This window comes from Equus caballus, chromosome 14 (genome assembly GCF_041296265.1).
Source record: "Equus caballus isolate H_3958 breed thoroughbred chromosome 14, TB-T2T, whole genome shotgun sequence".
Taxonomy (NCBI): Eukaryota; Metazoa; Chordata; class Mammalia; order Perissodactyla; family Equidae; genus Equus; species Equus caballus.
The window spans coordinates 42565255-42588460 of NC_091697.1; the positions used below are offsets into that span (position 1 = coordinate 42565255).

Here is a 23206-nt window from a genome sequence, read left to right on the forward strand (position 1 = left end):
AGGTTTCTAGACTACTATCAAAACCTTATTCATTGGGTTAATCATATTGCTAGTATTTCCTATTATAATTTGTTGTCTGTTTCATTGTTTGTCTTCCGCATGTCAACAAAGTTTCACCTCCTGGACCACCTCTCGTCAAATGATTCTCTGGTCTCCAGAGGATCTGTACACCTTGTCAGGCTTGGACTCCACGGGTGCAGCCTTCCGGTTCACTGAACTTCCTACCTATACCTATGGCCCCATTTAGGGACAGCTCTACGACCTTGTACAGCCGGAAGTAGTTACAGAAGACTGACCGTCGTCCATATCCCCAAAAGATTTCGGGGCCAAATGGGTTCAGGGGGGGTTTATGATGTGGATTAAGGCTGCCCCAGCTAGAGAAGCCCAAGGTGACCTGGCCTACGTGCCAAACTATACGACCCAGTGGACTTTTTTATGGTATGAATTAGGACCGCCCCAGGGAGAGAAGCCCAGGGCATCCTCACCTACATGCCGATCTATATGGCCAGATTCGTATCTAAAGTTATATGACCGCACAATAACCAGACCCCATCTGCACTGAAATCATTTAATGACTTTTTACGTCATCTTTCCTTTTCTCCAGTAAAAATAAGTCACGTACCCACGCCTTATAAAAATTAGCCCTAACCCTCAACTCGCGGCAGCAGCAGGAGCTCTGACTGCCCGTGGGTCCTGTCCCCATGCCAGCGGGGGCAGCAGCTGCTCTGCCTGCCCATGGGCCCTGTCCCCATGCTATTCCACACTATTCTCTAAATAAAAGAGCACTACTGCCAGATCTTGAGAGTCTAAGAAATCTTTCTTTCGACTCCTCGGCTCACCGACCCCACATCAGTTTCTTTTTGCAAAAGTTAAAAAGAGCACCAAGGGGCCTGGAGCACCATGGTGGAAAACAGGAATCCAATCAGCTGAGCCTTCAAACAAAATTGTCTAGGCGGCTGCTTAGGGTCAGTGAAGAGACCCCGAACCCCACTGGGGGCTACAAAGCCTCAGGCAGGCGGTCACAGGACCTGTGTCTCTTTGTTGTTGCCAGAAATTGTTACCAAGCAAGAAGACCCGCTGCCTTATGTACATAAAAAGCCCAAATTATGGCACTGGCTTTTGAGAAAAGTTACGGCTTTATTGTGAGGGCGACTGGCAAGGAGATAGGAGGCGAGGCTCTCAAGTCTCTCCCCAGTCCATCGTTCAGGGCAAAATTTAAGGAGTTAGGAACTACTAAGCTACAGCTGGGCCCATGTAAGCTGATTGACTAGTCTCAAATCAGTCCATATATGGTCATCAAACTACTTGAGCGGCTGGAAGTTGGGTTTTCCTTACGGAAGAATTTCTTTCTTTGTAAAGGGCTCAGGTGGCAACATTTCTGAAGATTCTTGGTTCCGGAGTCATCCTGGGGCTGTGGGTTTCCACCTGGTACATGTGCAGTGCTGTCTGTCTTTGAGCAAGGTTTAATTAACCACCAACCTGTTTTAAGGAAGCCAAATTAGTGTAAGGTGGTCAATGTTTTATGTTCTGTTTCAAGTCAGTCTGATCTTTTCTCTTGAGTAAATTGAGATTATACATCTTTGACAATACAGAAGTGTCATTGTGCCTTATCAGTGCATCCTATCAAGAGGTGCACAATATCAATATGTCTTATTACTGGTGGTGTTCACTTTGGTCTGCTAGTTAAGGTGGTGTCTGCCAGGAATCTCCACTATAAAGTGACTATTTTGCCCTTTATAATTACTATCTTGTGAGGAGATATGTTCAGCCCATGTGAAATCCTGTTTCTCATTATACTTTCATCCAACAATTTTAGCATCCATAGATGATTCCTGTCTGCAAAAACTATTGTTTGCCTAATGATGAGTTTTTTTCTATTTCTATTGTTCTATCATTTCACTGGGATTCTATTGTATATTGATTCATGGGTATTTATTTTTATTTAACAAATTATATCCCATTACTGTCATTATTTATTTTGTTGCTCATATTGTCCAAGATTTGGCCATTGAGAGCTGCTTCAAGTTGGTCCGTGTGTCCTTTCAATAAGCCCCATATGTTCTCATTATCCACAATATATTTACTTATTTTCTCAGTCTTCATATACACATAAGACAATTTCAGAATTGGTAACCTCTACTCCTGTGAAAAAACAAACTGACTATAACTAGAGTATAGTCTTGGTGTGTAGTTTCTTTTGCTTTTAGCGTTGTAGTACCCCATCAAAATTCTACAACTTAAGTTATTTTTCCCCAGCGCTGTCAGTGTGGTTGTATGATTCATTTTAAATACAGTTAGCTTTTTTGTTACTATTTGTATTCCATATTGAATCCCCCTCATTTTCCAGTTGATTTTAGCCATGTTTTGGGTATGAGGAACATTATCATGGTTCTAAGAGTCAGAGTTACAGAAAAAGATATACTCAGAAGCGTTCCACCCCTTCATCCTTTATACCCTGTCATCATCTCCCCCTTCTTTCTACTATATTCCCACCTAACCTCTGTAAACAACTAATCTCATTAGTTTCTAGTTCATCATTCCTTATTTTGTGCAAATGAGTAGATATATATTTTTTTTCTTATACCTCCTTCTCGTGGGGGAAAACTTTTGCTTTCTTCTCTTCTAGGTTCTTTGGCTGGTCTAATAATTAAATTGACATAAGACAGATTAACAGGAGAAAAAAATTTAATTTTGAATGTACAAGAATCCCAAAGATATGAGGTCCCCCAACAGTCAGGCAATTGAAGCTTATATGCCATCCTGAGCTCAGGAGAAGCAGGTAGGAGTGTAGGACTTCAAAGAGAAAAAAGACAATTCATAGGAAGATGGAAAGAGTAAATGGTTGGTAAACAAATGTTTGCCATGCCATGTAGATAAGTCTTTCTCATACAAAAAGTTCTCTCTGGTAATAGCTCTCTTTCTGGTATAGGCTCCCTATCTAAATTCTTTTAGGCAGTTAAGGGGGAGGTTAAAAGCTCTTCTTGAGTCTGTTGGGCCTTGATTTTCTTCAGCTCGAAATTATTCAGGTCAAAGTGGCACATTCTGGGGTGATCTGCCCTTAACTCCAACACCTTCTTCTTTATTTAATTAAAAGTAGCATATTACATTTTTTTGTCTTTTGCACTTAACAATACATCCTGGAAATAACTCTATATTGATTCAGAGATCTTCATTTTTCTACAGCTGAATAGTACTCTATCATGTGAATATACCATGGTTTATTCAGTCACTCTCATATATGGACATTTACCTTGTTTCCAGTATTTTCAATCACCGTGCTTCAATGAATAATCTTGTGCATATGTATTTTTGTATTGTTGGAAGTGTATCTTCAGACGAAATTCCCAGAAGTGGAATGGTTGGGTCAAAGGGTAACTGCTTTTGCAGTTTTATTAGGCACTGACAAATTCCCTTCCAGAAGGGTTGTACCAGTTTGCATTCTCACCAGCTATGGATGCAGGTGCCTGTTTCCCGACAGCCTTGCCTAGCAGAATGTGATGTTGTCTTTTATTTTTGGGAAATCTGAGAGATGATAAATGCCATCTCATTATTGTTTCAATCTACATTTCTCTAATCATGGGTTAGTCTGTAGTTTTTTTCATGTTTAAGGGCCAATTTTATATCTTGTGTGATCATGTGTGTGTATGAGAGAGAAAGAGAGAGTTGTCTGTTTACATCTTTTCCCAATTTGTCTAACAGGTTTTGGATCCTTTGTCCCTTAAATTTTTAATTCTTTATATACTAGGAATATTAACCCTTTGTCTATGATGTATGCTGCAAATATTTTCTTCCAGTCTTTTGACTTTTGGCATTTCTTGCCAAGCAATTTTTTTATTTTTATGTTGTCAAATTTTTTAATCTTTTATTGCCTCTGGATTTTTCACCCAGGTTTTCTTACGGTATTTGTATGCTTCCATTTTTTCACATTTAGACCCTGGATTCATTTGGAATTTATTCTTGCATATGGTGTGATGTATGGATTTAATCTCAACTCTTTCCAAATGGCTTTCCAGTTGGCTCAGCATCATTTATTAAAAAGTCCACTTTGCCCTGTGATTTGAGATTTCTCACCCCCTCCCCCACCACCAAGACCAGGAGGAGCATTTGACCCAAGAGCATCGCATGGCGGAAAAAGATTGACCGAGCTAATGAGACTCCATTCAAGGATGTGAATAAAAAATGACTGTAACAATAAGGCTGAAAGACGCACCGGAAGGAGAATAGGCTGGAGAGGTCACAGTGCGATAGGAAAGCAAAAGAGCAAACCAAGGAAGCTGGAAGGTGATGAGGCAGACAGAAGCCGATAACAAGCAGGTCAGGAGACAGAAACAGAAGACCCCCTGAAGTCGCCTCGGCTCCCCTGCACTGCTGCAACCAACCCTTCCAAACAGAAACCGCCCACTGCAAACAAGCTCCTGAAATCCCAAGATGTGATCAATGAAAAAATATGCAGCCAAGAGAAAGGAGGAGTTCTGAGCAAATTAAAAAGATTTATTGCCATTCCAGGCTTCAGATGAGCCCAGAAGCCGGGGCTGGTCTGTGGTCAGTAAGTTGTCATGGGAGGAGAAGTCAGTGGACAAACCCAGGCACCTGACACGAGTCCACCTCTCTTCGTTGGATTCCCACTCCACAGAGCAGCTGCTGGTGGGACCAACTCTTCAGCATCTGCGCCATTCGTCCTATCAGCACTCCAAAGCCGAGCAGGCAGCCTCATGATCCCCATAGCTCACAGCTTTTATATCTCTACCTCCCCTAGCCCTGGAAGAGCCTTCCTCTTGGGTCAGACCCAATGGATTTGGCCTTAGAGAGGGAGGAAAGGGTGCTGGAGGGGTTGTCTTGACAAGGAACGGACAAGGCATGCATGTCCATAGGTCAGAGTTTGCAGACTGGCCACCCAGGAGCCAGATGTCCCCCCTGACAAGTCCGTTTGGCCCCTTAGGCCCCACACAATGTTTTAAAAAATAATTAGTTTCCAATATTTGAAAATTGTAAGATTTCATATAAAAGTCTAGATTTCTGGCTTCTCTAAGGGAAAAGATTTGAGAATATTTGGCAAACTGGCCCTACACATTCTCATGTGGCACTAACTGGCTCTATCTGGACAGCAGCTGCCCCTGCAGACCGGATGTTCCCTTTCCAACACCTAACCCCATCCCCAATTATACCCCCAACTCGAGACTGGGCATTAGCTGCCTCATACCAACGCATACATCCTGCTGTCAAAAGGAAAAAGGGAAGACATGCCTGAAAACATGTTCCTTGTGGTCTTTGTCACCCATTTACCTCTCATGCTTGGCCCTGCGGGCACCTGAGTTTATCAACTATCTTAAACACATAGAGCATCCTTAAATATCTCTCCCAACGTAGCCCCCACCACACACCCTGCCTCTCCATGATACATCATGCCCCATTGCTAACTGGGAAAATCTAGAACAGAATACGAAATTAATCATAGAAGTTAATGGAGGAACAGGCTGAGATCAACTACTTCAGCCTCTTCATTGTAAGAGGGGGTTGGAGTAAAATGAAAACTGTTAATACTCTCTACTTTTAAGTAAGTGACAAAATTTTAATGAGAAAATCATAAAGGTACTTCAGGAGGTCAAGACTGGGTCAGTCAGAACTTGGGGTCACAAAACATGTTGGTCCCATTCCTTTTGACTGTTTAGAAAATGAGTTAAGCTCTTAGAGAGAAAGCCAAAGGAATGAGGAAGAAACGGTGTGGCCAGCCCGGGACACGTCCTGGGCTATCAAGAACCCCAAGCTCATGCTCCCTGAGGTTAGGGCTGCTTGCCCACACCTAAAATGTAGGTGGCACAAAATGGCTTTCAGTGAGGGGAATAGCATCATTGTAGAAAGGGGCTTAAAAAGGTAGACAGAGAGTTAGAATCAGGCCTTGGCCAACACAAGACAGGGGAAGACGGACGACTTCCTCATACTCCTTCATTCTGCTGAGGCTGGTGCCACATCATTTGGCCTTTAGAGAGGCAGTGATCTTGACACAGCCCAGACGTTTCCCACCGCTGCTCAGGATGCTCTGGACACGGTAGTTCCCGTTGCTGAGCCAGCTGGGCAGCTCCAGGTCAGGCAAGGGGAAAGTACTCTTGGGCAGTGAGTAGGTGCCCTGTGGGAAAGCCATGGAGCACAGGTCAGTGGGAGCCTCCTGATGGGACTCCTTGGAGCCACCTCTAGGACTGCAGCAGCGAACTGCCTCCCCTCCCACTCTTCTAAGAGCCACATGAGATCAAAGATGGCCCCAGCACTGGAGAGCACGGACTGTTACAGCTAGGGGGCACAGGAGGTCACATCAAAGTTCAAGTCTCCCATTTCACAGATGGATAAACTAAGGCCCCCAAAAGATAAGCAATTCAGGGTAGACCACACCAACTTACATCCACAGACATTCACGTCTGCAGGAGGAGAATGCAAGGACCCTTCTCTCCAAACCCCACGTCTTTACTCCAGCCACAGGGATAATACTGGCGTAAGTATTTCCCTCCCTAAGTACTTACTTCTTTGAAGGGACAGTGGCAGGGAAGCCCAAAGGTGTGCAGGGGCTCTGGGCAGGGCTGCCCAGGGGGAGTCAAAGCGTCTAGTATATCACAGGCATTGTCAAAAGTACAGCTACCGATCTGATCCACACATGGAATTTTGACCCATACGCCAGCCACTTCCTTCTCCACCGTTAGTTCCACCTGGTGAGGAAGAGTTTGAAAAAGAGTAAATTCCAAGGCAAACATACCAGTTCCTCTGCCTCTGTAAAAGGTCAGCATTTTACTTTAATCACAGAATTTTATTTATTTACTTATTTTTTTTGAGGAAGATTAGCCCTGAGCTAACATCTACCGCCAATCCTCCTCTTTTTGCTGAGGAAGGCTGGCCTTGAGCTAACATCCATGCCTAGCCTCCTCTACTTTATCTATGGGACGCCTACCACAGAATGGCTTGCCAAGTGGTGCCATGTCTGCACCCAGGATCCGAACTGGTGAACGCCAGGCCGCTGAAGCAGAACGTGCACATTTAACCGCTGTGCCACCAAGCCCGCCCCTTAATTGCAGAATTTTTAATTGGAGAGGATCTTGGAGATATTCTGATCTAGAAATGACAATATTGTGGCACACGCCCCAAAATGATCCTTTCCTGTGCCCATGGCAGACATTAATAATTGAATGTGATTTATTTTCTTCCCCCCTTCCCTGAACCACAGTCTTAGAATTATTTAGGAAGTCACATTGGGTAAAGCTAACACTTGAGTTCGAATGCACTTGTCACCTCATGGCTCATGGGCCAGCTGTGGCATCACTTCTAGAGCCTTCCTTCTGAGCCCAATCTTGGCTTCAGAACCCTTTTCTACCTAGGACTTCAGGCAGCTACTACCAGCTGAGCTGGTTACCAAGATGAACCCTATTTGCTGTTCTTAGATCCTATTTTCTCCATAGAGCCATAGAAGACAGAATTTAAAATAGGAATTTATAGGGGGATCACTGTGGGATTGGTATAAGGACGATCGTCTTAACATCACGGCTAGGTTAACACAGACAGAACTACCCCCAGAAGCAGTAGGCTCCTGGGATCCAGGGGGAGCTACAGAAGGATCCCTGCACCCAGAGGGAAGCTGGATGAGAAGACCTATAACATGCTTCCCATCTCCATGCTGTCACGATTCTGCTCCTGTTCTGGAGGTCGGGGCTGATCTGGCAGTGGCCAGGAGTTCAAGCTGGGCGGCCCCAGTTGTGCCTGGCGTGCTAAGCATTCTACTAAGTATTAGCTGTCTAAGAGCCAAATGAGTTGTCCCTGAGGACTGTGTTCGTGTCCCCCCAAAGGTATCAAGGGACAAGTGTCAGGAAAGGGCAGGAGGAAGTCAGCACACTTGATCCTCTGACTCTTTGGGGGTGGTAGGGCAGGAAAACACATTTTTAGGATCCCTTTCAGCGCTGACATTCCAGCATTCTGTGAATCCCAGCCTCCAAGCTCGCCTGAGCGGGGCTTTTGTTTCTAAGAGACAAACCCTGCTGGGCTCAGGCTGGCTCCCCAGGCTGTGGACTGAGTCTTGCAAGTGCCCCAGATGTCAGGGCCCAGGCCCAGGAGGAAGGGAGAAGTCAGTGCACCCTGTAACCTGAGTAGACAAATTCAAATGGCTTCCCTCACTGGCCTCATCCCGCTCTGCTGACACACCCATTATCCCCCACCCCTAGTCATGCACAGTCCCCCTCCCAGCCCTCCTGTCTCCCACGGAGCCTGCTCCAATCCCTTGGACCAGAAAAAGCCAGAGGGCCTGGGCTGGAATGCTACTTCAGCCACATCCTAGTATTGTGGCCTTGGAGGAGTTACTTCTCTGTCTCCATGCCCGCATCTCCAAAAATGGGATATTTGAGAGCGCCTTCCTCTCTCACAAGGTCCCATTGAGTGGGACAACACCTGTAAAACACTTACCATAGTGGGCGAAATCCAAAAATTACCTCCTGTTAGACTGCCTGTCCTCCCTCCTTCCTTAGCCAACACCCCCTTCTTGTTTCAATAATACCCCAGCGAAAATGGTTGAGCCAGTTATACCCTGAACAAGAACACCCAGCTGAGGGGATCGGTGGGGCAAAGTCCAACCTGAGCTCCTCCCACCAGGCTGGAGGCTAGGGGGGCTGCACCCACCAGAAGGAGCCATGCCTCCCTATCTCTACTCCCACCTCGACCCAGGACAAGCTCAGCATAGGAGGTCCTCAGTGGGAGTGCACTGAATTTAAGACAACAGGTGCTTCTGAGGCAGCAGCTATGCCGATCATTTGGGATTAGAGACCATGGCTCATTTCTCAGTCCTGTTCTCAGTCTACTTGCTCATATGGCTCATGAAAGCAAGCAAGACTGGGTAACAAGGTCTCCAGTCCAGGACTTCCTTGGCACGTCCATAGCTTGACCTAAATTAACTTGTGTCATGGGACCCGGCTCAACAAGAAGACAGACAGAGCACTGACCCATAACGGAGCCAGGATCCCTGCCCCTGCGGGGGCCCAGCGGCAACTCCTTTCCCCTCTCAGGCCCCTGCTCTTCCATCTGGACAATGGATTGTTTGGGTCTCGTGATCTCCACGAGATCTACCAGTTACGACATCCTGAGAGTCAGAGTTTCTTGCAGGTTGAAAAACAAAATGACTTCTTCTCTTGGCCTCTAGCAGAGGGCTAGGCACACGAAGGCTCTAGGTAAAGACCCACTGACAGCAACTGACTCGAAGGGGAGCCACTGAGGACACTGGAGAGGGGGCAGTTATATCTCTGTCGCAGGCCTCAGGCAGGGGCATTGCAGGTACATGAATTTAGGGGGAGAAAAAGCCAAACCATCAGGCCTGAAAGTCACATGTCTGAAAACCGGAAATAAACGTACATGCCAAATACAGTGGCAAGGTAGGATCCCTGAGGACGGGAAAGCCAGGGTCCCAGAGGCTGGAACTTGAGGCAGGGTACAGAAAGGAGTTCTAAATTATGCCAAATCCTGTGGAGTAAGTCAAAAAAAGGAAAAGGGAGCTCTGGGCAGGCCCCTATCTTGCCCATGGCTCATGGAATCCGGGGCGTCCAACTTCCAAAAATTGCAGCTGGGGTTAAATCCATCCAGGGCCCAGATGGGACTTTGATGGAAGAAATTTCAGCTCAACAAGGTGAGAGGATGGACTGGCTCTCCTGCTAAGAGGCTGTGTGAGCCTGGACCAGTCACTCTTCTCTCTGGGCATCAGTAACAAGGGTTGGAAACCATTGACCTCAAGAGCGCTCCAGGCTCCTCCACGCTCGAGTCTGGGCAGCTCTCCTAAGGGGTCTTTGCTGGGCAAGGGGAAAGTTCTGGAGCACTCCTCTGTAAACACACCAAGCACTAAATCCACCTCCCCGCCAGAAAGAGCTCAGGAACAGGAAACATAAGATAAGGACACCAGCTTCAAATGTGCTAATAACTATGTGACTCTTTTGCAAGCCTCAGTGCCCCTCATCTGTAAAATGAAGCTAATCATCTTTTCTCCTATGCAAGTAGTGAGAGGCTTTTACTTAATAGCTAATATGCACATACTCTAAAAAGATAAAGGAACTAAATAAAAAATATGTACATAAGAGAAATGTAGGGGGATCTGAGGGCAATTTTTACAAAGCACCATGGCCCAAATTGATGACAGGTAATAAAGAAATAGAACAGGGGGCGGGAAGGGCTCCATCCCAACGGCCTGCACAGCGCCAGGGAAAGCAGGCTGGGAGGAGAATCAGCAGTTCGCCAGCCTTTCCTTCCTAGTCAGCTGCACAGCATCAGGGTCCTTCGAAATGCCAGCGGTCTGCGTGGCAATGGCAAGAGAGACAGCATGGTGGCTGGCCAGCCAAAGAGCCCTCTACTACAGACTCAGCGGGAGGAGAACGGAAATGGCATTTGTGTGACCCTAGTGGGTTATTTATCACTTCAAGAACAGCGAAAGAAAATGCACTGGCCTAGCCTGGAAAGGACTCTGGAGGAGGTGCAGAGGAAAGCAGGGCCTCAGAGCTGTCCTCGCATCCAGGACTTCCGTCTGGGTCAAAGGAACCACACGACAAGAGCTAACTTGTACTAAGCAGGTCTCGTGAGCCAGGCCCTGCACAAAATACTCTCCATGTTATTAACTCAGTATTGCTCAAGAGAAAGCTATGAGGTAGGGGCTATGAATAAGCCAAGTCAAAGGGTAGTTACAGGGACACAGATTCCAAATCAGAAAGCTTTGAAAGAATCAAAACAAAACTGGTACCAGAATAGATTTGCACCAGGACAGGCTAAAGGGTACAGAAGAATATGGTACAAAGGTAGCAATTCAAACTAGGGAGGAAAGGACTATAATGTATGGTGTTGCAATGGATATATATAAAGCCTTTATTGTTCTGTGAGAAAATATGCGAATATCCACCCCCAGAATAGGCCTTAGACATGAACGAACTGGTTATTCCCAAAGTAAATACAAAAGGCAAAGAAACCTACGAAAGGACATTTAATCTCATTAGGGATGATGCAAAAGCTCAGAAAAGATTTTTAGAAAATGTTCAGTGTCAACAAATGTGTGGAAAATGGCAAATCTGCTGCTCCTGGTTAGAGGATAAATGGGTTCAAATATTTGGAGGCACTTAGGCAATGTGTATCAAAGGCCTAAAAAGTCTGTCTAGATAATCAGAAAAGTATAAAAAGATGCATTACAAGGATGACTTCTGCAAAGGTGTTTATAAAAAGCCAAAAAACAAACCAAACCAAACAAACAAACTTCGTACCCTAAAAACAAATTAAATGTCTAACAATAGGTTTGTTATGTAAATTATGACAGATCTACAACAGAATATTTCAGCCATTTAAAATGATTAGGTGGATCTATGCCAAATGCCCTCAGAGGAGGTATGCAGCTACATGCAATACAGCGTGATAAAAAAAAAAATGCAAGTTTAATAGCACATGTCATAGAATCCCATTAGTATAAATGTACATATATTTACAAATGTAGAAAACATTCTGACAGGGTACACAAATAGCTAACAATGACTACGTCATGAGAAGTTGGATCGCAGGAGGACAGTTACAAGGAGCACTGTTTCTTTTCATATACAACCATTCAAAATTAATATGTATGTTACATGTGATTGTATGGGGAAAGTTCCACAGACTAGCCTACAATACGTTACAAGTGTTTATCCCTTATCACTAAGTAGTGAGATTTCAGGGGATTTCTTTTATTTTTTCTCCCTTTTTGACTATTTGCATTTTCTTTTCTTTTTTAAGATTAGCCCTGAGCTAACGTCTGCTGCCAATCCTCCTCTTTTTGCTGAGGAAGACTGGCCCTGAGCTAACATCCTCACCCATCTTCCTCTATTTTATATGTGGGACGCCTGCCACAGCATGGCTTGCCAAGCGGTGCCATGCCCACACCCGGGATCAGAATTGGCGAACTCTGGGCCGCCAAAGCGGAACATGCGTACTTAACCGCTGCACCACCAGGCCGGCCCCAGTGATTTGCATTTTCTAAAGTGACTACGTGTTATCTGCCAAGTGATGTGTCTGCTTTATAATTAACAACAATAGCAACACCAAAACCAAATTGCCCAACTGGCATTGTCAGACAGTCTAGGAATCGATGCATCCTTTGCTGCTCTGGGCTTGCAGGATTCCTAAACTATTCACAGTTCCCTGAGCATGAATCCCTCAGGGTCCCTGCTAGCTGGCCCATGGCACCTTCCCTCCAGCGCCTCCCCGTTCCCACCCACTCCCAGGCTCACCTTCTGAGGAGCAGAGAGGGCGACAGTGGTCTTCACCTCGGCACTGACAGTCACGTTCCCAGGAACGGCAATGGGGTCAGGTTCCAGAGTCAGGCTTTTGAGCACCATAGGGTCCTTCCCCTCATCACAGTTATCCCAGGAAAAGCTACGGAGCTGGGATGGCCAGGGACAATCAGGCAGCAACAATAAAAGAAAACAAAAGTTGACAAAAGGAATTCTTGCAGGTCGGAAGAATCAACAGAACAGGCTACTGATGGAGCGACAGTGGGCGAGGTACCTCCCCTCTCTGAGCTTCCTCTGCAACTCCACATTTGTAAACCTGGGATAAGACTTGTCCTACCCGTTTCATAGCCAAGATTAAACTAAAAGACTCAAAAGACACATCTCCCAAAAGTGTGCCATAAACTATAAAGCACAATGTAACAGAGCTTGAACTTTCAAACGGGAGACTCACCTTACCCACCTTTGGTAGCTACCTTCTCTGATCTCCCACCTCCTGCTCCCCACTCCGCTCCAGCCAGTCTTTTCTCCTTAGAAGGAAGCCCTTGGAGGATTCACCTTTGCAGCTTAGGCCCAAGACCTCATTCACATCACACCCCCATGCCCATTATAGGGCCAGGAACAATAAGAAACACAAAACACAGTGGGAAACAAAACAGTACCCAAAACCTCACCCACATGGGCATGCAATTAACCCAGGGAGAGAATAGGACACACATGAAAAGATCCCCAGTGGGCCACTTGTTGATGAACAATCCCAGTGAACAAACTTCCCCAATCCTGACCAGTGCGTTCCTACTCCCATCCCACTGCTCATGCCCTGCCCCCAGCTGAGTCACCCTCCTCCCTTCCACTGTGCCACTTCTCCTCTTCATCCTCCACATCCCCCAGGAGGTCTCCTGATTCCACCATCTTGTCCAACTCCACGTGACCACTAACACCCTGCTCCCAGGGAACCCTGTCTTCTTGTCTATGATCTTTAGCACTTTCCACATCTTGCACTCTCTGCCCACCCACTCACACCTTTCCCAGTCCCCTGCAGGCCACCCACAGAGATTTTCAGCACTTCCACCATGCACATCCCATCTTAGAGGGAAAACCTGCCAGTCCACACCCTCAAGCCAACCCCTCGTCACCAACACAGCCAACTGGGCCGAAAGGGAACACCTAACCCAAGTTAGGCTGACAGATTCTCTCTGCCTCCAATTTGGGAATTGAGATGGAGGAAAATCACTCAGAGGCCTTCAGGCTTCGCGCCGTCATCGAGTCTTAACCCTTGGGATGGGGCCAGAACACCGACACCTGTAACCAAGCCAAAGTTCCGGAAGGGACAAGAACTAAGGGCTTGCTGGTCAATGGAAAAGAGAACAGATGGAATTGTCCCCACCACCATGACAGCTAACTAAATAGGTACTACAGAGTGGCAGTGAAGGGCACGGCTTTGGAGCGAGATATGGGGTAAATCAAGGCTTTAGTCAATAGACGTGGTTTGAAATCATAGTTCAGCCACCACATCATGTGATTCAATAGGCCAGTTCCCCCCTAACGCCCCAATGTCCACTTATTTTAAGCATAGGCATTTATACTTTCCTCTCAGGGTTGTCGCAAGGATGATAGCATGTATGTAAAGCTCATAACACAATGCCGGGCCCAAAGCATGAGCTGGCTCACTAAATGACAGTCGCTAGACATCCCAGTCTCCACTTCCTGCCATTAGTTCCATGAGGGTCCTTGTATATCTGGAATAAACTTCCTTTTACTTGAGCTTCTTGGAATGGGTTTCCATCCCTTGGAATGAGTCATTGTGCCACAACTAATGAAGGCAGGACCGGGTCTGATTCATCCCAAATTCCCCACAGCCCCTTACACAAGGTAGGTGCCAGCCCATAAATGTTTCCTTCAACAGTCATTCCCCAAATATGCATGGAGCAATGCTCTCAGGCTCTGGGCTAAGTGCTGTGTTAACAGTGGTAAACAATTAGAAATGTTCCTGCCCTGCCTTGAGGAGCTTACAGTCCAATGCAGGTAAATATTATCCACTACGATTTCAGAGTGCCATAAAGGAAACGAACAGAAGGACGTGTTGAGAGTAAGAACTTACTTAATTAGGGTGGTGAGGAAGTGATACTAAAGCTGGACTCCTGCAGGATGAGGAGTACAGAGACAAAAAGAATGTTCAGGCAGAGGGAACATGGGCAGCGGCCCTGGGTAGAAAGAAGCTTAGCTGCTCTGAGCACTGCAAGAAGGCCAGTGGGCTAGATGTAGTGGACGAGGGACCAAGAAGAGGCTGGAGGGGTGGCAGGGTCATTTAACACAGGACCACACCGATCATAATCAGGAGGCTGGATTTTCGATAGGTGCAGGGGACCCCCATTGCAGGAGAGTGCCATGCTGTTTTAGGGTTGAGAACGGACTGGAAAGGGACAAGCCTGGAAGGGAGGCCACCATCAAATGAAAGAATGCCTGGAACTAGGAGTTGGGCTGGAGGGAAGATAGAAGATTAGCCACATCTTGGGGCTGCTTTCACAGATTCTAAGGCAGCCTCATTCACCTGAGGACTGATTCCAGGCTGGGGCTGGTATCCAGAGTGCCCTGTTGAAGCTGAAGAATTCCTTTCCCTCTCCTAAGCTGCCCCTTCCCCCAGGCCCTGGGGGAGACATAAGAAGGCAGTTTCCCAACAAATAGGTGTCCTGACTAGAAGCGCCTGTGGTGAAGAATGCTCAGCTGAGTCCAGCCTCATTTGGAAAAGAAGGCATGATAGATTAGCAATGTCCACTAAGGGCCAGGCCTGGCACCAGATATTTGCCATCCCCAGGAGAGGCCAACCTGTGGGAAGGGGTGACAAATGGCAGAGGGAGAAGGCACAGCTCTGGAAGCAGACTATTTATCACAGAGCCAGGCTAAAATCACACTTCAGCTACCCTCACTAGCTGAGACCCTGGGTAGGTCATCCCCTCTTGAGGTTCAATCTCCCCATCTATTAAATGGGCATAATTCTAACTTCTCTCAGGGCTACCGGGCGAGTGAGAAGTTTGTGTACAGAAAGCAGAGGTCACAACTCCTCAAGACTGTCAGCCCCACAAAAACACAAGACTGAGAAACTGTCAGAGACCAGAGGAGGCTGAGAAGACATGACAACAACTGCAACCTGGTGCCCTGGGTTGGATCCTGAAACAGAAAGAGGACATTTATGGGAAAACTGGTAAAATCCCAATAAAGTCTAGTGTATAGTTAATGGTCACGTGCCAATGCTGGTTTCTCAGTTTTGACCAGTGTACCGTGGTAATATAAGGTAATATCAGGGGAAACTGGGTGAGGAGTATATGAGAACTCTGTACTATCTTTGCAACTTTTCTGTACATCTAAAATTACTCCCCAAAAAAAGTTTATTAGGAAAAAGAGCACACGGCTCATCACACAGCACATAGTATGTGCACAATAAATGGCAGTCATTATACAGTATCACAGGGTCTATTTAGCACCTACTGCATGCCCAGCACAGGGCTAGACATTCTCCCACTATCTAACAACCCAGCATCACGAGATCAGTTAACACTAGAAAAGGAACAAGAACTCAAGGCTCAACCACTATCAGCCTACAGCCTTTATCTGGCACATGGCCTCAAGGTCAGGGCTCTGAATCACATGAGCTGTGAACCCAGAGAAGATTTGGAAGATAGCAGATGAGGATCCAAGGAGCCACTAGTTGTGTAATCTTGGTTGAGTCCCCTGTCCTCTGTGGGTCTGAGTGAGGTGGGTGAACTCTATGACGTCTCAAGGTCTCTCCAAAACTGTCGATCTTAAGACCCTCTGGTCTGGGATGGCACCCAGAGCTGACATATAGAATGGGGATGGAGGGCAAGCTGGAGCCTTAGGCAGACTCCACCTTATAGCGGTCAGACCTGGAGCCAAGAGAAACATTCTCAACTTACACTCAGGGACAAACTAATCCTCTGGGCAAAGAAGGCCAAGAGGTCCTTGCTCCTTCATTCAACATGCAAAACGGACTCCTCGCCCCTGAGGCAAAGTGAGGCTGAGCCCACTGCCTTATATCACTTTAAGATTTTAGAGCTTTTCCATCCATGAAAGCATTTCCCTTCACCCAACACCATCTGAGAAAGGCAGCTGGCCTCATCACACCCATTTTACAGATGAGGAGACCAAGGTTCAAGGAGCCCAAATGCTATGCCCGTGGATTAGAGACAGAGCAGGGATCAGAAGCCAAGCCTCTCAGCTCTCAGTTCTATCCCACTTTCCCCTACACCACACGTTAAGTGCTCTCAGACAAATATTTCCAAGGTGGTTAGAGGAAGGGATCTAGGCTGGGGCTCTTTGCTGCCACAGCTCTGCAGCAAAGAGGCAGTGGAACTAGGCTTCTGTAGGTCTCTGAATGACTGAACTTCCCTTTCCCAAGGGCCTGGAGCACCCGGTGAGTGAGAAGTGAATGGGGAAGCTCAGAGGCTGGAGCCTCTCTGCGGCTTACAACCAGGAGCAGGGCCGGATCTTTGTCGCCAGAGGAACAAGTCTGGACCTTCCGGCCTAGAGGGCCTCTCAAACCCACCCACCCTCCAGGACAAGCAGAACACTACAGAAGGGGAAGGCATGGGGGCTAGGCCTTTTCCTGGCGGGTAAAGGAGGGCAGGTAAACAGGGCTGAGTCTCTGGGCCTGGGAGCTGTGCCTTAGTCTTGCAGTTCTGCAAAATTTCACTCAGACGTTTGGAAAGAGCACAGGAGAGTACAGACAAGAGTGATATTAACATTTCCAAAAAAGTCAGGAGCACAGCAAGGCCTCATAGCCCATCCTCACTGTGCAGCCGGGGAAACTGAAACCCGGAGAGAGAAAAGGACCCACAACTAGTGATCTGGGGCGACCCTGCTGGAGAGAAGCAATTCTAGAGAGTGGAGTCACCCCCATAATGCCCCCGGAACCCAAACACCCCTAGCTGGGCAGAGATGCTGGAAGCAGCCTTCTAAAGGAGCGGGAGCTCACCCGTTCTGAGAGGACGCTTACAGGAGCAGCAGGGCCGGCAAGAAGCAAGCCCAGGGCGATCAGGAACGGAGCCTGCATCGAGGGTCTCATTGCAAATGGTGGGTCCGCGCCTGGTTAACTGCTAGGTCTGTGACAGCGTTGTCGTCTTTAAATGCCTGCTTGTATTGGTTATGCAAAGCTGTGCATTGCTATGCAAAGCTGAGCGCCGCCACTTCCAGGTTCGCTCCGCCCACTCGGGAATCAGCGATTTCAAGCCCTGGAATTGGATAGCTCTCTCCCGACTCCGCCCCGAAGAGGTTCCTCCTTGAGCCCCTCCCTCCCAGAGTGGGCGTCAAGCCCCGCCTTCTGAGGGGAGAAGGCGGAGCCGGAAGCGGAGAGGGGCGGAGTTTAGCTGGCGGGGGCGAGGCCATTGCGCAAGGGAGGGGCGGGACCAGAGCGCGAGGGAGGGCCGGGACCAGAGCGCGAGGGAGGGCCGGGACCAGAGCTCGAGGGCGGGGCCGGGACCAGACCGCCAGGGGCGGGTCGCGACCAGAGCGCTAGGAAGGGAGGGGCGGGACCAGAGCGCGAGGGAGGGGCGGTGCTGAGCGCGAGGGCGGGGCCGGGACCAGACCGCCAGGGGCGGGTCGCGACCAGAGCTCTAGGAAGGGAGGGGCGGGACCAGAGCGCGAGGGAGGGCCGGGACCAGAGCGCGAGGGAGGGGCGGGACCAGAGCGCGAGAGAGGGGCGGTGCTGAGCGCGAGGGAGGGGCGGCGTTGTCATTTCTGAGCTTACGCTATCACAGTCACTGCCTGAAGGACCTTTGTGTTTTCGCACCCGAGTCCTTGACAAAAATGTCACGCTCCTTGTCTATGTTATGCTTCCCCATATCCGTGTTACGAATCACTGTCTTTTTAATACTTATTATAATTACGTTGATAATAATAACTAACATTTGGTATATGTTTTAATACATGCTAAGCACATATGAGGCAATCAATTTTGTTGCTCCGTCTTACCACTGAGGAAAGCTATACCCAGTGGGGTTAGCTTTGCCAAAGTCACACAGCTCAGAAGTGATGGAGCAAAGATTCTGCTTATATATGCCTTCAGCCAAGATTTTAAGCTACTACACTTTATAGTTGAGTTTTGCTTTTTAAAAAAGCAATAGGGATATTATTCCTGCCAAATTGCCACTAGACTGTAAAGGCCACAAGAGGTGGGACCATGACTTTTGGTCACTAATGTGTACCCAATGCCTGACCCAAATAGACAATCTTTGTTGAATAAATGAATGCAGGAATAGAGCTTAAAACTTGCCTAATCATCTTCTTTTAATATAAATTTTTCTTTTGGAATTACTTTTAGATTTACAGAAAAGTTGCAACAATAGTGTAGACCTCTCTTCTAGTCCCCCCCCCCCATTAACATTAAGATATCTGGGTATTTTTACAAAAACTAAGAAACTGGCATTGGTACATTACTATTGTTGGGTTCAGAGTAGGCTGCCCCAAGATGTGCCACAGTGGCATATTGATTATTTTTAATTAAAGTTACTTGAGAAAACAGGCAGTGCAAAAAGGGCACTCTGACCCTCCTCTCTCTGTGCCCCTTGAAAGCAGAAGATAAATCTCCCACGTGAAAGGTGATGAATAAATGAAAAGCAATAGGACATCCTGGAGTATATAAGGAAGTCATTTGGTTTAAAACTAATTCAGCCTGGCCTTATTTTTCCAAAAAGCCCTCACATGGCCTGTTGAGCATGCATTGTACATCTGCTTTAAACATTTACAATATCCCAAAGCCAAGAATGACGCCTTTAAAGATAGGAATGTGGGTTCCCCCCATATGGGCATTTTTTTAAAGGATAAGCATCTCTTCCTAGAAACTAAGGATTAGTTACTGACCTTCTGTGTTTACCTTGTGACCACTGACCTGCTGACCACTAACATGCTGTGTTCACCTTGAGACCACTGACCTGCTGGGCCACCAAACCAATCTTATGACTGTTGTAAAAGAGATATTTCCTGTCACACGTGATGCATGCTCTTTGTTTCAAGACAGTATATAACCACTCTGTACACCCCACTTCTTTGGTGTGCTTTCTTCTTTGGGAAAGGAAGCCCCGGGGCTACAGTCCTCAGACATGACTCAGATAATAAACTCACCCCAATTTTGATTTATAGATTGATTATGGATTATGTGCGTTGACAAAGGTAATCTGCCTATACCAGGAGATAGAGAGACATCCTTATCACCAGAGCTAGGGAATTCAGGGGCCAGAAACCTGTATAGCCAAGGTCGTTACTTCTTTCCTAATTTATTGCCCCAAGCCCAAAGTCTGCTTAGATTCCTCACTAATTTAGCCCCCAAGCCTAAATTCCTTTGTCCTGTCAGTTCCTCACAAATTTATTGTTTCTTTGTCTAGAATGTATAAAATCTGCTCGCTTCCATCATTTCTTCTTTTCCCAATATCTATTGAGTCCTCCATACATAGAAATAAAATGTTTTTCTTTTTCTCCTGTTAATCTTTCTTGTGTCCATTTAATGATTAGAACACTGAAAAGAACCAAAAGGGGAGAGGAATTCCCCGGGCCTGACACTATTACCTAAGCTCAGACTTTACCTGATCTTTTAATATGCTTTTTCAATTGCACACCTTCCTCCCATTCTGATAAGCTCTTCCCTCTCTCATGGAGCACAGCCTCTTCATTTACACAAGCGTAATTTGAGGTCCCTCGAGAAAGAGGACTTGCCCAATGTCACACAGCACAAGCAAAACCTCAGCGGTTTGAGAGACGTCCACGTGGCTGAGCTCCCGGGTGGGTGTGTGGGTGGTGGCTGGAAGAGCTAGGTGCCAACACTACTATGCCCTGGAACGTCACTGGGAAATTCGAAGGGGCTGCAGAGCCTCTCTTCCAGCATTGTTCCTTCTGCATCTTTGCACCTGCCAAGGCCCCTCAACCCCCTCACCCATTTCCTCCTGACTCCTCAACACTCCCTTATCTCAGCCTCAGGCCCCCTCTTTCACACAGGAAGTCAGTGATCTTGGGTAGTAAAGGCTAATGCGCCCAGCAACCCTCGAGGACCTCTCAATGAGTGGGCGCATTCTTTTGGGATTAGAGTACTTGACATCTCCATCTGAAGGGCTTTGGAGGAGATTCTGGAAGGCCCCAGACCTAGTGATGAAAACCAAGACTGTAACCAAGATGGAAGATGAAACAGGACAGTGGCTTGTTCAGAGGGTTTGCTCCAAGTCAGGCAGACCCAGGCTTGCATCCTGTGAGAGCCTGGGCAGGGGCCTTAACCTCTCTGGCCTCAGTTTCCTCATTAGCAAAACAAGGACTAAAATAATAATAATAATAAACAACTACCTCCCAGTGCTAAACTATTCGCCCATTCAAACTAATACCTAGAGATTCAACAGTTGAACAAGATAAAGGTGCTGCCCTGATCCCTGTAACCCCACTCCCACAAAGACTACCGTCTATTCAAGAAGAGCAATGAGCAAGTAAAGAAATGAACAAGATATTATCCAATAGTAGTGTGGCCAGAAGACAAGAAATCAGGTGAAAGTAATACAAAGTGCAACGGGTTGCCTTTTTGAGCCTGAGAACTCTCTGAGGAGGCTGACTTTGACCATCCTTGGGAGAAATGAGAAATATTTGCGGTAAGAGCCAATGCAAGGGTCCGGCCAGGTGCCACAGCAGTTAAGTTCGCACGTTCTGCTTCGGTGGCCTGGGGTTCACCAGTTCGGATCCCGGGTGTGGACATGGCACCGCTTGGCAAGCTATGCTGTTGCGTCCCACATATAAAGTGGAGGAAGAAGGGCACTGATGTTACCTCAGAGCCAGTTTTCCTCAGCAAAAAGAGGAGGGTTGGCAGCAGATGTTAGCTCAGGGCTAATCTTCCAAAAAAACAAACAAACGAAAAAAAGAGCTTTTAAAGCTCCAGACCAATTACATCTAAATGTTTGGAGGTGGGACCCAAGCACTGGTATGTGTTTTTAAATCCCCGGTCTTTCAAATGTGCGCCCAAGGTTGACATCGAGTGAGGTAAAGCTCCTGGCATACAATAGGTGCACACATACATAAAAAGGGCAATTATTAAAACAAGGTCTCTGTCCCTGTCCTGGGTGTGAGCCCTGGACTTACTTGGCCCGGAATACCTACCAGCCGTGTTTGTGTGTGGTGGGAGTGAGTGTTCTTGGGGACCCTGTGTGTGGATAAAGGCTGGTGTGGTAAATGCTCTGAGCATGTAAGGGAGGAAGACTTTTCTTCCCTTCTAGGTTCTCTGGCTGGTCTAATAATTAAATTGACATAAGACTGATTAACAGGAGAAGGGGAAAAACAAATTTAATTTCGTATGTATGAGAACTCTTAAGATATGAGGTTCCCCAGTGGTCAGGCAATTAAGGCTTATATGCCATCCTGAGCTAAGGAGAAGGGGGCAGGGTTCTGGAACTTCGAAGAGGAGGAAGACAATTCACAGGAAGATGAGAGGAGCAAATGTGTTGTAAACAAATATTCTCCATGCCATGCAGATAAGTCTTTCTGAGTAAAATGTTATCTCTGGTAATAGGTCTCTTCCTGGTAGAGGCCCCTATCTAAAATCTTAGGCAGTCAAGGGAGAGGTCAAAAGCTCTCCTTGAGTCTACTGGGCCTTGATTGTCTTCAGCTTGAAATAATCCACATGTCACAGTGGCACACGCTGGGGTGGCCTACCCTGAACCTCATCAGATGTAATGAGGACTGCATACCACCTCAAATGCGAATGAAGCAGGTGCATGGCTCAGATGTCGAGGTCACAGACAGGCAACGCAAGCCTCAAACAAGATTTTTGTGTCTGCATGGTCTTTCTTAGAAGTTTTACTTGGTTGCCAATATATAATAAAAATAGGTGATTTCTCATTAAGTTGTGGTTTCCAGCTTTTCCTGAAAAATCAGAGAATCTGCAAACACCAGCCTGCGTTCCCACAGAGCAAGAGTCCATTAAAGCTGAGCTGCCATTGACCCTTTCAGTGGGGTTTGGGCTCTGCAGTCCACAGCCCCTACAGGCCATGCACCTCTCACTTTTCTTACCACCTGGTCTCTGTGCAGTTTCAACCCCAAACTTAGTCCTGACGAACAAATGACACAAATAGAATATATTGGAGTATATGAGGAAGCCATTTGGTTTAAAACTAATTTGGTCTGAACTTGTTTTTCCGGAAAGGCCTGATGTGGCCTGTTGAGCGTGCATTGTACATCTGCTTTAAACATTTACAACATTCCAAAGCCAAGAATGATGCCCTTAAAGACAGGGACGTTGCCTCCCCCATATCAGCATTTCTTTGAGGATAGGGATTTCTTCCCCAAAACTAAGTGACAAATAAAAATGGCAAGTAATAGGATATATTGGAATATATGAGGAAGCCATTTGGTGTAAACCTAATTCGGCCTGACCTTGTCTTTCCAAAAGGGCCTGACCGAGGCCGTTGAGCATGCATTGTATATCTGCTTTAGAGATTCCCTACGGCAAGAGCAAAGGCCCTTGAGATAAAAGTGCAACTTCTCTCCCCCTCCCAACGTTGGCATCTCCTTAAAGATTAAGCATCTTTCTTTAGGCTGGGAACCGATTGCAGCGATTGCAGCGCTCATCTGTGACGGCCCAGCCTGAGGCAACACACCTGCCACCCCGCAGCATTCACTGAGACAGCAGACCTATCTGCCGTTTCCATCAATCGCTGTGCTGACAGAGCAGCCTCGTGACTATTGTAAAAGGGACATTTCAATCATATGTGAAACATACTCTTTGAGGGCATATAACCACCCTGTATACCCCCACTTCTTTGGAGTGCTCTGTTCCTTTGTGGAAAGACTCTCCCGGGTTATAATCCTAAGATTTAAGCTCAGAATAAACTCACCCAAATTTTCATTTATAGATTGGTTATGGATTATTTTCATCGACATAAGGATTGATTACTGACCGGCTTTAACTCATCTTGTGACCA

At 46.8% G+C, this 23206-nt stretch overlaps 1 protein-coding gene across 2 annotated transcripts; it reads right to left on the bottom strand.

Moving 5' to 3' along the window:
• Positions 1-5548: 5548 nt before the first annotated feature.
• On the bottom strand, positions 5549-17598 carry GM2A (ganglioside GM2 activator). Of its 2 annotated transcripts, none has more exons than XM_005599134.4 (4): positions 17260-17598; positions 12249-12401; positions 6513-6695; positions 5549-6124 (listed from the first exon to the last, which is right to left on the bottom strand). In XM_005599134.4, exons 1-4 carry the CDS (start codon positions 17326-17328, stop codon positions 5969-5971), a joined length of 561 nt encoding a protein of 186 aa, XP_005599191.1. In that variant the 5' UTR covers positions 17329-17598; the 3' UTR covers positions 5549-5968. The 2 variants fall into 2 exon arrangements, with proteins under 2 accessions (XP_005599191.1, NP_001075381.1); NM_001081912.1 differs by having other exon boundaries at positions 5969-6124; positions 17239-17328.
• Positions 17599-23206: the final 5608 nt, after the last annotated feature.

What these genes read in the sequence shown, in the direction of transcription:
- GM2A (NM_001081912.1), bottom strand. Translation starts at nt 17,328, where the DNA reads ATGAGACCCTCGATGCAGGCTCCGTTCCTGATCGCCCTGGGCTTGCTT. An exon ending in TAAGCGTCCTCTCAGAACGG is followed by an intron (nt 12,402 to 17,238) that starts GTGAGCTCCCGC and finishes TGGCCATCCCAG; the next exon opens with CTCCGTAGCTTTTCCTGGGA. An exon ending in CCCTCTCTGCTCCTCAGAAG is followed by an intron (nt 6,696 to 12,248) that starts GTGAGCCTGGGA and finishes CTTCCTCACCAG; the next exon opens with GTGGAACTAACGGTGGAGAA.